This window comes from Alosa sapidissima, chromosome 17, assembly GCF_018492685.1.
Source record: "Alosa sapidissima isolate fAloSap1 chromosome 17, fAloSap1.pri, whole genome shotgun sequence".
NCBI lineage: Eukaryota > Metazoa > Chordata > Actinopteri > Clupeiformes > Clupeidae > Alosa > Alosa sapidissima.
The window spans coordinates 21,072,720-21,087,579 of NC_055973.1; the positions used below are offsets into that span (position 1 = coordinate 21,072,720).

The 14,860-nt window shown below is 47.6% G+C and overlaps 1 protein-coding gene across 4 annotated transcripts in view; it reads left to right on the plus strand.

The window, feature by feature from the left end:
* arhgef12a (Rho guanine nucleotide exchange factor (GEF) 12a) overlaps positions 1 to 8,531 on the plus strand; it is a 66,023-nt gene extending 57,492 nt beyond the window's left edge. For 2 of the 4 annotated variants that reach the window (XM_042067032.1, XM_042067035.1), the window contains 12 exons: positions 143 to 243; positions 463 to 540; positions 688 to 763; positions 1,078 to 1,245; positions 1,386 to 1,473; positions 1,658 to 1,735; positions 2,599 to 2,693; positions 3,405 to 3,593; positions 3,873 to 4,118; positions 6,093 to 6,316; positions 6,776 to 6,851; positions 7,171 to 8,531. In XM_042067032.1, coding sequence (XP_041922966.1) covers positions 143 to 243; positions 463 to 540; positions 688 to 763; positions 1,078 to 1,245; positions 1,386 to 1,473; positions 1,658 to 1,735; positions 2,599 to 2,693; positions 3,405 to 3,593; positions 3,873 to 4,118; positions 6,093 to 6,316; positions 6,776 to 6,851; positions 7,171 to 7,181 — 1,430 coding nt within the window. In that variant the 3' untranslated portion in view covers positions 7,182 to 8,531. The remainder of the gene's footprint in view (positions 1 to 142; positions 244 to 462; positions 541 to 687; positions 764 to 1,077; positions 1,246 to 1,385; positions 1,474 to 1,657; positions 1,736 to 2,598; positions 2,694 to 3,404; positions 3,594 to 3,872; positions 4,119 to 6,092; positions 6,317 to 6,775; positions 6,852 to 7,170) is intronic. The other 2 variants (XM_042067033.1, XM_042067034.1) reach the window with 2 other exon arrangements.
* The last annotated feature ends 6,329 nt before the right edge of the window (positions 8,532 to 14,860 follow it).

Here is a 14,860-nt window from a genome sequence, read left to right on the forward strand (position 1 = left end):
CAAACATATATACACACTCACACACACACATGCACAGCACAGCACAGCACACAGCAAATATAGTCTGCTCTTAGACATTGACTAAAAAAGAGGTAAACAAACCCACACGTACCCTCAAAACACTCACACTGTGTGTGTGCAGAGGAGGCAGAAGAGAAGGAGAAGGTTAAGAGTGCGGCTGACTGCTGCAGGCGGATCCTGAGTTACGTGAACCAGGTGGTGAAGGAGGCCGAGAACAAGCAGGTGAGATCCCCCCCCATCACCATACTGGACTTTATGGGATGAGTCACCTGGTATCTAGTTTCTCTTCTTTCTTTCTTTCTTTCTTTCTTTCCTCTCTCTCTGTGTCTCGCTCCGTCTCTGTCTCTCTGTTTTAAATAGCCAAGGGCTTTATATCCACATAGATTATTTCATTGTGCATTTGAAATTGTGTCTTATGTCAATGTTGACGTGTGTTTGCAGAGGCTGGAGGACTACCAGAGGCGTTTGGATCTGTCATCTCTAAAGCAGAGTGAGAACCCCATGATCTCGGAGTTTAAGGTGTGTTTTCTAGAATGGTGTTTGTTTTTGTTTACAGTGGAATTCTGCTCTAGTGTTTTTGTTTACACTCGGATTGTGCTCCAGAGGCCTGCTAGCTGTACATGCTGATCTTGTTGTCTTCCTTGTTTTTCGCCGGCGGCATCTCAGACCCTGGACTTGACCAAAAAGAAGATGGTTCACGAAGGACCCCTGTCCTGGAAGGTGAACAAAGACAAGACCATCGGTAAGCCACTGACCACACTGCCACTGTTTAGAGAAGTCAGATTATTCCCATATAGTGTGAATGGCTGCGGACACAGTGCATGTGTTGACCCCTAGATCCTGGGTACAGGGCATGTGTTGACCCCTAGATCCTGGGTACAGCATGCAGCATGTGTTGTGGCTGTCCTCTGCATTGCTCTTGAATCCTCTGTCACTTTATTTTATTGATTAGGCTTCGTCCTTCATCGGCCACTGAGCAAAGTCTCCTAACAATTGCATACTGTGTGTGTGTGTCCTAACGTCTCTCTTCTCTGTGTGTGTGTGTGTGTGTGTCAGAGCTCTACACGCTGCTGCTGGAGGACATTCTGGTTCTGCTGCAAAAACAGGACGAGCGTCTGGTGCTCAAGTGCCACAGCAAGAACCTGGCAGGAACCGCCGACACCAAACACATCTTTAGCCCCGTCATCAAACTCAGCACCGTCATGGTCCGGTCAGTCGCCACAGGTAAGACACACACACACACACACACACACACACACACACACACACACACACACACACAAACATGCAGTGGTGAATGTGAGTGGAAATGCAGCTCTAACTGTGTGTGTATGTGTGTGTCCGTTTGTGTGTCCATCCATCAGATAACAGGTCCTTCTTTGTGCTGTCCATGTCGGACAACGGAGCTCAGATCTACGAGTTGATGGCCCAGACTGTGTCCGAGCAGAGGACGTGAGTGCCCCCCCCCCCCCCTCTTTCTCTCTCCTCCCCTCATCTCTCTCTAGCTCTAATTCTCTTTCTGAATGTCCCTGGTGTCAGATGTCAGATCACAAACACTTCTCTCTCTCTCTCTCTCTCTCTCTCTCTCTCTCTCTCTCTCTCTCTCTCTCTCTCTCTCTCTCTCTCTCTCTACTAGGTGGCAGCGTCAGATCAGCCAGAGGGCAGAAGCCATGAAGGTGAAGCCACACAGTGTCATCCCACTGCCTCAACCAGAGTGAGTACAGACAATCATAACCACCCTGATATCTATGGTGTAGGAGTATAGATGATCAGATGTCTGTGCTATTGGAGTATATTAAAACGATCATAACCACCCAGATGTCTCTGCTATTGGAGTATATTTGGTTGTTAAGTCCAATGTCACGGGCCCAACAGCTTTTTCGCCAAAACATTTTTCATAGCGCAGCCAGTCGGTTTACGCAATTTGTAAACCTTGTCACCATCACTAGGCTGAGGCAACAAGTGAGTAGTAGAACGACAATTTTTTTTTTAAAGGCTACTCTGAAAAAATAGTTCATTTTACTGTCTATGGAGAAAAACGAGCGGCTCTGAAAGCCGTTGGACCTGGAAAGAGAATTATCAGCCCATAATTGCATCATGATTTAATAACCGAATAGACAATCCTAACCACCCAGATGTTTATGGTATAGGAGACGATGTACTATGTACAGTAGATGCATAATCACTGAAAGTAAGAGACACTTAAATATTGCATGGCCTTTAGAACTACTGGAGAAATCCACTGACTCATTTCCTTTGGCTGAGTGCTATAATTATTTAATGCAAGCCTCTCTATGGCCCCTGCTGTGATAGGCCAGTAAGGATCATGTAATGGGCTTTCATCGATTGAGACTCATTGGTGGACAACTGCACCACAAAGGGTGTGTGTGTGTGTGTGTGTGTGTGTGTGTGTGTGTGTGTGTGTGTGTCTGTGTGTCTGTGTCTGTGTCTCCACTGTGTTCAGCAGCACAAAGCATTGCTCTCAACAGGAAGGTCTGTTCCATTCTGTTCTTGTGTGGATTCACTCGAGCGGTTCCTGACCCTCAACCCTGTCTTTGTGTGTGTGTGTGTCTATAGTGGCGAGAGGGACGGTGTGGATCTGATCTCGGCAGGTGTGTCCAAACTAGGGAAGGACTCTGACCGTCTCTCCTCAGGAAGCGCCCACTCTACAGGTAGGTGACCTTATCATTTTCATCAGCTATAGCATTAGCAGTGTCACACGTTATGCGCTCAATGTGCGTCACAATTCTGGATTCGCTTATACCGGCTGATGAACTTCCTTGTACTGTACACAGTATGACAGACAATGACAGTTTACAGGTCTGCCGGTTTTAATATTGCGAAGTATTGCTAGTCAAACAAAATAGCTAACGTTATCTACCGGTAACCATTTCAGTAACGTAATTTGCTAATTAACATGCTAACTTTAGCTACTGTATCCTCATAATTGTCAGTATAGCTGTTAATGTGTGTGTGTGGTGCAACTGGCTACAGCGTCCATACCACCTTTAGGTCCAAGTGCTCACGGGGACCCGGGTTCGAGTCCAGCCTGGGTCATTTCCCAATCCTACCCCGTCTCTCTCCCACTCTCTTTCTGTCAAGTCTCGTCACTATCCTATCTGCATAAAGGCAAAAAGAAAACCCCCAAGAAATACTGTATATAGCTGTCAATGTAACTGTATATAGCTGTCAATGTAACTGTATATAGCTGTCAATGTAACTGTATATAGCTGTCAATGTAACTGTGTATAGCTGTCAATGTAACTGTATATAGCTGTCAATGTAACTGTGACGTGCATTGTCTTTACACTCTTCTGTCCTTCTCTGCTTCACATCTCGTATCTAACTCCTGCTTGACGAGGACTGTGTCCCTTTGTCCTTAGTTGACCAGAGCGCTGTGTCCTTCACAGGGACGATGAAGCCAGATGAGGAAGACGATGTCATCCCAGAGGAAGGCTCGTACCTGGACGCAGAGGGGGCTGATGGGATGGCATTCCTCCAGCAGCCGCCGGGCGGGGCCAATGACGGCAGGGATTTAGAACCCTACAGGGCAGAGGAGGCACTCAGAACCTGTGAGTAGAGAGTGTACACACACACACACACACACACACACACACACACACACACTGCACTACATATTACAGAGGTGCTCAAAACCTGTCAGAGTACACACAGACACACACTAACACAGGGTTAAAACCTGTGAGTTGAGCAGACACATACACACACACACACACACACACACACACACACACACTAAACTACTTACTGTGTTACTCTGTGTACCCTCCCCCATTCACTGCTTCTCTAATATATGTGTGTGTGTGTGTGTGTGTGTGTGTGTGTTGCAGTGTCGTCACTGAAGCAGGTGTTGCTGGCGCAGCTCATGACTCAGGAGGAGAGCTCTCGCGGGGGCCGCGGCTCGGGCAGCCGTCTCCTGAGGACCACGTCGCTGCGCACCCCCGCCGCCGACTCCCCCAGCAGGGCGGCGATAGAGAACGGCTCAGGGAGGGCCGCCGAGCCCAGAGCGGACCGGCCGCTGCCGCAGGACCTCGCCTCCGGGGACACGGGCTTCTTCGAGGCGGCCGAGGACTATGGTGAGCAGATGGAGCCTCTTCAGAACCCTCTGGTGGACAGATTTAGTAGCTGCATAATTGATGTGTGGATCCTCACTCTTATCACTTGACTTTCACCATCATTTGCCATTGATCTTGGAAATTGGGACTTGGCTTCTCAGCTGCTCGATTAGCTTCTCTAATATAGCGCTACATTAAATTAGGCAACTGCAGATCAACTGAGATAATATTGTTGCTTTTTATCAGAAGCTACCATTTAAATAAATTCTTCTGTAGGTTATTGGCCATAGCCCACTGCTTCATTACTCTGTTATTATGATGAGATTCAGCCCTTTCTACAGTACAGCTGCTCCTCTTCTCTGTTCATTTACTCTCTCCTGCTCTCTGCTCCATTGCTCCTCACTCACCTCCTCCTCTCTGCTCCTCACTCACCTCCTCCTCTCTGCTCCTCTCACCTCCTGCTCCTCACTCACCTCCTGCTCTCTGCTCCATTGCTCCTCACTCACCTCCTCCTCTCTGCTCCTCACTCACCACCTCCTCTCTGCTCCTCACTCACCTCCTCCTCTCTGCTCCATTGCTCCTCACTCACCACCTCCTCTCTGCTCCTCACTCACCTCCTCCTCTCTGCTCCATTGCTCCTCACTCACCTCCTGCTCTCTGCTCCTCACTCACCTCCTGCTCCTCACTCACCTCCTCCTCTCTGCTCCATTGCTCCTCACTCACCTCCTCCTCTCTGCTCCATTGCTCCTCACTCACCTCCTCCTCTCTGCTCCATTGCTCCTCACTCACCACCTCCTCTCTGCTCCTCACTCACATCCTCCTCTCTGCTCCTCACTCACCTCCTGCTCTCTGCTCCATTGCTCCTCACTAACCTCCTCCTCTCTGCTCCTCACTCACCTCCTCCTCTGCTCCTCACTCATCTCCTGCTCCTCACTCATCTCCTGCTCCTCACTCATCTCCTGCTCCTCACTTACCTCCTGCTCCTCACTCACCTCCTCCTCTCTGCTCCATTGCTCCTCACTCACCTCCTCCTCTCTGCTCCTCACTCACCTCCTGCTCCTCACTCACCTCCTCCTCTCTGCTCCTCACTCACCTCCTCTCTGCTCCTCACTCACCTCCTCCTCTCTGCTCCTCACTCACCTCCTGCTCTCTGCTCCTCACTCACCTCCGCCTCTCTGCTCCTCACTCACCTCCTCTCTGCTCCATTGCTCACTCACCTCCTGCTCTCTGCTCCTCACTCACCTCCTCCTTTGCTCCTCACTCATCTCCTGCTCCTCACTTACCTCCTGCTCCTCACTCACCTCCTCCTCTGCTCCTCACTCATCTCCTGCTCCTCACTCACCTCCTCCTCTGCTCCTCACTCATCTCCTGCTCCTCACTTACCTCCTGCTCCTCACTCACCTTCTCCTCTCTGCTCCATTGCTCCTCACTCACCTCCTCCTCTCTGCTCCTCACTCACCTCCTCTCTGCTCCTCACTCACCTCCTCCTCTCTGCTCCTCACTCACCTCCTGCTCTCTGCTCCTCACTCACCTCCGCCTCTCTGCTCCTCACTCATCTCCTGCTCCTCACTCACCTCCTCTCTGCTCCATTGCTCACTCACCTCCTGCTCTCTGCTCCTCACTCACCTCCTCCTTTGCTCCTCACTCATCTCCTGCTCCTCACTTACCTCCTGCTCCTCACTCACCTCCTCCTTTGCTCCTCACTCATCTCCTGCTCCTCACTTACCTCCTGCTCCTCACTCACCTTCTCCTCTCTGCTCCATTGCTCCTCACTCACCTCCTCTCTGCTCCTCACTCACCTCCTGCTTCTCACTCACCTCCTCCTCTCTGCTCCTCACTGCTCCTCACTCACCTCCTGCTCCTCACTCACCTCCTCCTCTCTGCTCCTCACTCACCTCCTGCTCCTCACTCACCTCCTCCTTTCTGCTCCTCACTCACCTCCTCCTCTCTGCTCCTCACTCACCTCCTCCTCTCTGCTCCGTCCCCGTCTGGCAGCAGGTTATCTGGTACTGGAGGGCTTCGGGGGTTCGGGCGAGAGCAGCACGGACGACGAGCTGGCAGTGGGGGCCAAGGGACTGGCCCTGTCGCGCGGCTGCGTGGGCGACTCGGGCATCAGCCTGCGCTGCCCCTCGGGATACCCTACGGGCAGCATCTCCACCTTCAGCCGACAGGTCTTCACACACCTGCGCAACCTACAGGCCAGCCTCAACCAGCTCAAGGTGTGTGTGTGTGTGTGTGTGTGTGTGTGTGTGTGATTGTCTGTGTGTGTATTATAGTTAGATCGATAGATACCGAATTCACCAATACATTTCCGACAGCTTAAAATCCTGGATCTAATATAACATATAGCAGCATTAGTCCAGATTTGTTTTTAGTGACGGTAGCCTTTTTTACAGTACTAGAGTACCATGTCACTTTAGCACGCTAATTGTTCATATTTTGTACAAAACACTACTGGCTCAAAAGTGAACCTTGGCTGTCTAAAACAGCATCAAGTATGAACCACTCTGAATGTTATGGTAATTAAACATCCATACATCCATGTTGTGTTTGACACTGAGAAGTGGCTATAGTACCATTGTAGACCTGGACTTCAATACGTTTGTATATTTATTTTTTTTACCAATGTAAACGTAGAGTAGTGTAGTAAAGTGTATGGTATTTGTGGTGTTCCACAGGAAATGGAGACCAAGTACTTTAGTCTACTGCGCCAAAGGCAAGCAGGCCCGACGGAGGACCCCGAGGAGAGCAAAGGTACAGCACTTTAACATCCAAACCCCAAAACCATCTCTTACTTTTAAAATACCACACAGCACTTTAAAATCCAAACCCCAAAACCATCTCTTACTTTTAAAATACCACACAGCACTTTAACACCCAAACCCCGAAACCATGTTGATGCCACGCTGATTTCCATTCTATTCCATTATGGAGAATGTAGACTCTGGCGTTGCTGATGGCGTGTCTGGAGTGCCTGGTGGTTGTGGACTGTGTTATGGTGTGACGGATAGATGCTTTTATGGTCTTTTTTCTTCTCTAAATGTCCTTCCTGTGTCCTTGTGTCTCTCCACAGATAAGAGATAGTGCTACCAAGATCTCTCTGCCCAGCCAACGCGAGAGGAGCTTTTCTTCCTCAAACCCCTCTTCTCCGCCCTGGGTTCTCTCTCTCTCTTTCTCCTCTTCTCTTCCTTCCTTTCTTTCTTTCCTTCTCTTCTCTTCTCTTCTCTTCTCTTCTCTTCTCTCTCACTCAACCATTCTGTTTGGTTATCTCTATAGATTTCTCTCTCCACACACACACACACACACACACAACTCTTTTATTCCTTTCCTCTTCGCACTCCTGCTAAGACTCTTTCCTAGGGCACAGAAGAGATGGAGAGAGAGAGAAGAGAGGAGAAAAGAGGAGGAAAAAGAAAGAAGAAGAGGGGGAGGAGTCAGGAGCGTGATCCTGTGTCTCCTCCTCCAATGGCTAAAGGCAATCAGGGATGATGGACCTGCCCCCCTCCCTCAAGCTATCCCAAAATATCCCCCTCCTAAATGCCCCCCGCCTCCTCACCTCGTGCCTGCCGATGTTGCTGTTTGCCCCCTCTGCTGAAACCTCCCTTCTCCCTTCCCCATTCCCCTGCTAAGAAGACAGAGAACTTGTAAGCCAAATTGTACAAAGTGCTGTGTGTTTAGAATATATATATTAAACACATAAACAGTAGAAGACGATAAAAGGAAAGAAAAAAAAAAACAAAAGACATAAAAACTTAAGTAATGTATTAAGATTTTTTTTTTTTTAATCCCAAATGTATTTATTTTTCTCTTATGTTTTTTGTTTCTAATTGTCTCCTGTGTTGTGTGCATGCTTTTGGGGGCTGCAGCGTTCTCTAGCCTGATGCCCCCGCCCACCCCAACTCTTACCCCCCCCCCTGAAGTGCCGATCAGGACTGTGAGCACAGAATTGCACTTGAGTAGAGTCCCCAAGGACAGGAAGTAGAGCTACTCCAAGCCTATCCAAAAGGCTCGTTGGCTGCTCAGAGCCAATCAGAGAGGCTCATCGTCTGCTCTGAACCAATCAGAGAGGCTTATCAGCTGCTCAGAGCCAATCAGAGAGGCTTGTCAGCTGCTCAGAGCCAATCAGAGAGGCTTGTCAGCTGCTCAGAGCCAATTAGAGAGGCTTGTTGGTTGCTCTGAGCCAATCTGAGCCAATCAGAGAGGCTTGTCTGCTGCTCATTTTCCTGTCCTCGGTACATTTCGCTGGGTCCTCCTGTAAGGACTGTGTGTGACCCCTTGTACCCCTCCCGACCTCTGACCCTACGACCTTGGGGTCAGAGTGTCCCCGCTGCCCCTCCCGACTCTGGCTGAACGCATCAGTGTGTAATGGGTGGTCATGGTGGTGACACATCTGGAAAATAAAAGCTGCAACAACATCTCAAAAACCTCCACAAAGCCGACTCCGTCTCCGTCTGTTCATGCACTAGTGTCTAATGATTACTGCAAATGTGTGTGCTGTGCTGCTTACTTTTCAGATCAAAGGGTGCTTGATGCTTTATTTTCTTGAGAAATGTACAAGGAACTTTTTTTTTGTTGTTGAAATGGAGAAAGTGATAGTTGAAATATTAGATACTGTTCTTCTTGAACAAATGCACCAACCAAAATAGGACAAAAATAGACTAATCAGTAGTGTAATAGCAATTTTATGACAGAAAAAATCACACCTCCCATGAATCTTGGTGGTGGTGTGTATTGCGCCAGATACAAAGTGCAGAGTGTTAGGGAAGTACCAACCCTAAATGACAATCTTTGAGATGGGTGTGTTTATATGCGTGCTACTTGCTGTTACTTTAATTTCATACATGATTGGAGTCTGTGAGAGAATCCACACATCAATGCAGTCCTGTGGTCTCCAAAGGCAGACAGACACAGACCCTCTTCTGTTGCTTCTGCTACAGTATCTGAGGCCAATTTGGATCATCCCAGACTTGTGAATTATAATTACCATGACCAGGACTATCTTTGACAACTCCATTTTAATGTTACACCAAACTACACCTATTGGAAGGTGTTGATAGCTTGGTAAGGGAGGAACGAAACACACCCTTATGCTCCAAACCAGTCAGATACAGCAGCTCTGCCTTTATTAGTTCATATGTATCAGCATGGCAGCAGCAGGGGGCGCTGTTAGACCACAGTCTCAACACGTGAGAGAGCCCCCATTTCCAAAGCCTTTTTCCCTTCCTTTTCATTTCTGCATTGGCATGTGGAAGGGAGGAGGGACTGTGGGTTGTCTGTTTGTGCCCTGAAGCACATTTCTGATCTCACACCAGAGACGTGTGCTTGCCCGTGTGTGCACTTGCATACCTGTCTATGTGTTTTTGCTGTACATTTAGAAGAAGAAAAAAGTGTATTAAATTCCAGTTTCAATGCAAAATTGTGTAGCCTAGTTGGTTTTATTGTTACTAGACCGAGGAGGTAATTTCCACTATGTCTCAAATGACAAAACACAACGTCCCTCAGGACCTCATGTAATTACAGGTGCGGTTGCTGTTGAATGTATGCAATGATGTTTGCTTTTTTCTGTTTGCGGCTGCTTACATTCACTCCTGAAGCTGTCGCTCACGATTTCCTTCCCAGAGGCACTTTACACTGAAGACTCTTTTATATGTCGTCCTGCCTATGTGTGTCCTTTAGGAACAGAGAGGGAAAAGTGCCCCCCCACCCCCGTGCGCCTCTCTGCTCTCGCTCCACTCCCAAAGACAGGTTGCAATTAAGGCAGCGGTCGACTGAAAGGAGCCGGATAATCGATTGTCACACTCTGCACATGCTCCTGTCAATTACACACATACACATACAAACACACACACTGAAGATGAGAGGGGGAGCAGAAGGGGAGAGAGATGAAAGGTGTGTGTAAGAGAGCGAAAGAGCTGTGTATGTGTGTCACATTTACCTCAACAGGTCACACACACACACACATGACTTTTTCACTTTGCAATCTTAGTAAAGACGCTTTACAATATTCGCTCCAAAAGAGGCCATTTTGAGGGTCACATTTTCTTAACCACAATCTACAAGCATATTACTGTTCATGTCTGTTAGAGTATGAGTATGGTTTGTGTGTGTGTTTTTGTTTTTGTTTGTTTGCGTGCACAGAATAGAGTTCTTGAGTAGAAACTCTTTTGACACATAGTGGGTCTTGTCAAGATTCTTTTATTTTATTGTTTCATCATATTCTTTCTACTGGTGTAAAAGAGGACAGTTGGGTTTTGTCTTAACTAGACTGTAAGAGAATACAATCATTAGGATTTGTCTTGACTATACTGTAAGAAAATACAATCATTAGGTTTTGTCTTGATTATAGTTTTGCACGCTCATCAAAAAATATTGTGTGGAGACAACAGGTTAGTGATTTGTTAAAGATTTGAGCTGGTGTCAAAAAGATGGATGGATTCCCCTCAAACACACACACACACACACCATGGCATTGGTTGCTCTCAAAGTCTCCAACTGTTGAAACATTCATGAGGCTTTAAACTAAATAAGAAAACTTGACCCTAAAGATGTACTGGACATGATAATCATCCTGCCACATAGGGCCTGCACCAGATTTCCCAGAGTAATAGACATTCTATTTGCTATTTCTGGCACCATTGCATTCCCTGGACGTATGTAGGTCATCCGTGTACGGCTTTGAAACAAGGTCAGAACTCATTAGCTGCCTGTAAGTGAACTGCAGACATGTCAGCTCACGCCCCCACATCAGTCTGTGTGTGTGTGTGTATGTGTGTGTGCGTGCACGCTGAGGAGCTCTGTCACATGCAAGATTCCTACCCAATGTCACTAATTATGTTCTCTGAAAGGTAGATGTGTTACTCTATCATCATTTATGTGTTTGTTATTATTTCTGTGTTTGTGTCTGTGTTAATATTTGTCATCCTGTGTGTGTGTGTTATTATTTGACTATTCTGTGTGTTCACCCCTCCTGCTGTTACAGTATATGTGTGTGTGGGTGTGTTTGTTAAAGTGATCAATCTTACAGCAGGTCTTATCCCCTGCTGTTGTGTGTGTAGGACCTGAGCCAAAGTCATGAGTTTATCTGAGAGTCCTCCTCACACACAGACACACACACACACACACACACACACTCACTTCATTCCCATTTATTGTTCACCTGAAGCTAGTAAACATGGCTGGCTGCCATTTACCTGCTGTGGTGGTACACTGGTGATAATGAGGTGGGAGTGAAATGACACACACAGAGGCATCACTGGTGTTGGGTGAGAATTAAACGTGTGTGTGTGTGTGTGTGTAGGGGTGGGAATCACAGAGTAACTGATAAATCGATGCCTCACAAGACTTTGCCCATAACAATGATATGACAATTCAGTGATTCTACAATACTAAATGCATTGAGAAAAAGATTGATCTATGATGTCCCGATATCTGTGTAAAAGCTAAAAGCTGGAATTATGCATTTATTCACTGCATTACACAATTAATTTGAAACAGTGTACAAAGTGTATAAAGTATAAACTATACATATATTTTTAATGGACAAAAATAGGCCTCCAGGAAACAAGCAGGCATCTTTTTTTATTTCAGTGTTTTTAGACACATGTGTGCGTGTGCGCACATGGACATGTAGAAAAACAAAGATAGCCTTCCCTCCAGCCTGTATGTCTATCCTGTGTGTGTGTGTGTGTAGACAGCTGCACCATCACTACCATTTAAATGAGTCCACCCCTCATGAAATTCATGAAAGCTCCCATGCCCAACAGCCTCGTGCTAATGAAGCAGAGCTGATATTGACTCCTCTATAAGTGGAGTGTTAACCTTGCGGCTCTCGTGACGGGCCGCTCACAAGTGGATCACGGCCTCGCTGGGCGAAGCAGGCCCTAAACACCAGAACCACTTTCAACCTCAGAATGAACCAATAATTCAGCCCCAATTATCCAAAGCATCCGATCAGTGTGGGAGCCAATCTGATGCGGTAAAAAGGAAGTCATACATTTGCATACACTCATACACACACACGCGCACAGAGGAAATCCCAGCCAGGTTGGAGCATGCCAAATAGGAGAAGCTGAAAGATTGTACTTTTCCACCCATAACATTGACGTTGATCTTCAGAGATAAGTCTGCTGACAGAAGTGCAAATCTCGAGACTGAGAGAGACATTGACATGACAGGCAGAAAAAGCCGTATGCTTCCGGCAGGTGAATTATGAAATCTGTTTGACGTCCAAGTGCAAACAAACCTTTACGGATGTGGTCTTACAGAAGCAGCAGACCAATATCACTGACCAACATGAAGGCACTGTGTGTGTGTGTGTGTGTGTGTGTGTGTGTGTGTGTGTGTGTGGTGGCGGGTGGCTGGCTGGCTGCATAGGCCTCATTACGAGACCCTCCCTCAGATCTGATCAAGGCCCTTTGTGCTTAAGTTTCATAGAACAGGAGGTTTGTGTGTGTGTGTGTGTGTGTGTCTCTTTCTGTCTGGTGAGTGTTGTGGTGGTCTCTACATCTTCCTGTAATATTTCAGGTTAGCAGACGGAAGAGGAAAACTGTATGCATTTGTCTATCAGCGTGTGTGTGTATGTGTCCAGACTGATTCGATCCTGTTGAATATTTAGCAGCTCTGTCCTGGCCCAGTGTGCTCAAGCTGACTGGGATGAGGGCGAGATATTGAGCTGGTAAATCTCACACACACACACACACACACACACACACACACACACACACACACACATGTACTGAATATATACACATCCACATTTTCACATATGGTCATGTACAACATGCATATCTACACATACACACACACACACACACACACACACAATCATAATGTGTGTGTGTGTGTGTGTGTGTGTGTGAGAATGCCTGAACAGTTCCTGTAGGAAGATCAGCTGATTAAGTTTCCTTGAAACACAGTCAGTGTCGCAGGAGTGGACAGGCAGACTCCTCACCAGGGAGCAGCAGCACACACATCCACTGCAGGACACACACACCTGCTCTAGGTTAGACTGAGTGTTATCTGGCTCCCCATAAGCAGAAACAAATCGCAATAAGACAATATCCAATAAGAACCCAAGGTACTCTTCTGAAAACAAAGAAACAGCCTGCTAGAAAAACTTTGTAGCGTTAAAGAAAATACACATTTACGCACACACACACACACACACACACACACTCCACCCTTCCATATATCCCATATAGAGGCACTTGAAGCCTCTGCTTAGTTTGCCATGTTTTGTGGCCCTTGAACTGATCACAATTCTGTGTCTCCGCATTTGAGGCAGCCAAGTGCTGTGGCCTTCTCGTGTGCTCTTATTTAGGTAATGGCCAATCTGCAATGGACCCCCCCCCCCCCCCCCCCCCCCCCCCCCCCAACCTCCCCCCCCCCAACCCCAACCTCTCCCTGCCCCCCCAACCTCCCCCCCCCCCCCCAACCTCTCCCTGCCCCGCTCTGAAGCCGGCCGCTGCCAGAGGCTTTGGAAGCAGCCAGCTGATTACAAACAAACACTCTCAACATGAATTCAATCAGCCGGGGGGAGAAGTGGCTGTTTACTCTGGTTAACCCCTGATAAAGACAGCGCTGGGACTGACACCTACAACTGAAAACACTCAGGGAGTGGGGGATGGAGGAGGAGGAGAGGAGGGAAGAGAGGAAGGGAGGACAGGTGGGGAAAGGAGAGGAGAGATGGAAAGAAGAGGTCAGAGAAGGAAAGGAGATAACAGAGGAGAGGAGGGAAAAAGATAGGAAAGGAGTTGAGAAGAAAGTGGAGAGGAAAAAAGACAGGTGATAAGAGGAAGGAGAGGAGGAAGGGAGGAGTGTAGAGGAAAAAAGACAGGTGTTGAGACGAGAGGGGCGGGAGGACCTTGGAGTTGGTTCTTGGTTAAGGCGATGTAGGCTGTTACCTCCCCTGATAACACACATGGGGCCACAGAGTTTAATGGAAGAAGCACAAATGTCTCTGTTCTGCAGTTAAACAGGAACCAGCACTGTTGGAAAGATCAGGGGTGGGCTGTGACACACACACACACACACACACACACACTTTTAGTTTCCTTTCACAGGCTAGAAGCTGTGGAAAGAAAGGTCTTCTGGACTCTGGGCAGCACCTTTCCTCTGATGCTCCAAATTGTTTTTAGCTCATAATCCCCTTTCAGCCAGTGGCCAGAGGGACGGAGGGCTGATGGTCAGACCTTCTCTGCTGGACAAAAAGAGCGGCCTCTTCCTGCTGGAGAGCTGTTAGGACACACAGCTGTTCAGATGAGTCACTCTATTTTACACACACACACATACACACACACAGCAGTTGTCGACCAGGGCCGGCGGAAGGCATGGGCATTCTGGGCAATTAGGGGGCGCCACAGCACAGCGAGCTACAACATTGAAAACACATTGATTGTCAAATAATGACATAGATGGTTTAAATGCAGGAGCTGTAAGCAATTCATTTTCACTGATATCGGTTAAATAACAGTCATGAATGAGACGTTCAAAGCATAGTGCTGCAGAATACAGAAAAGTGCACAGGTTGAAAAACTTTTCTCCCGCGTGCCTGAATCGTCAGGTTGCTAGCAGTGGAACGTAGCAGAGAGAAGACAATGTAATAAGGTAAAGTCTGAATCTCACCATGTCACCGAATCAGTGGCGCAATGAGCTCGTTTCCCCGCAATAAGATGGTCCTATCGCGGGGTGATATGAGACAGCGACACTAGTAGTGCGTTCCTAATGTCACGTTTAAATGCACACCTAACAGATGGCATCATATT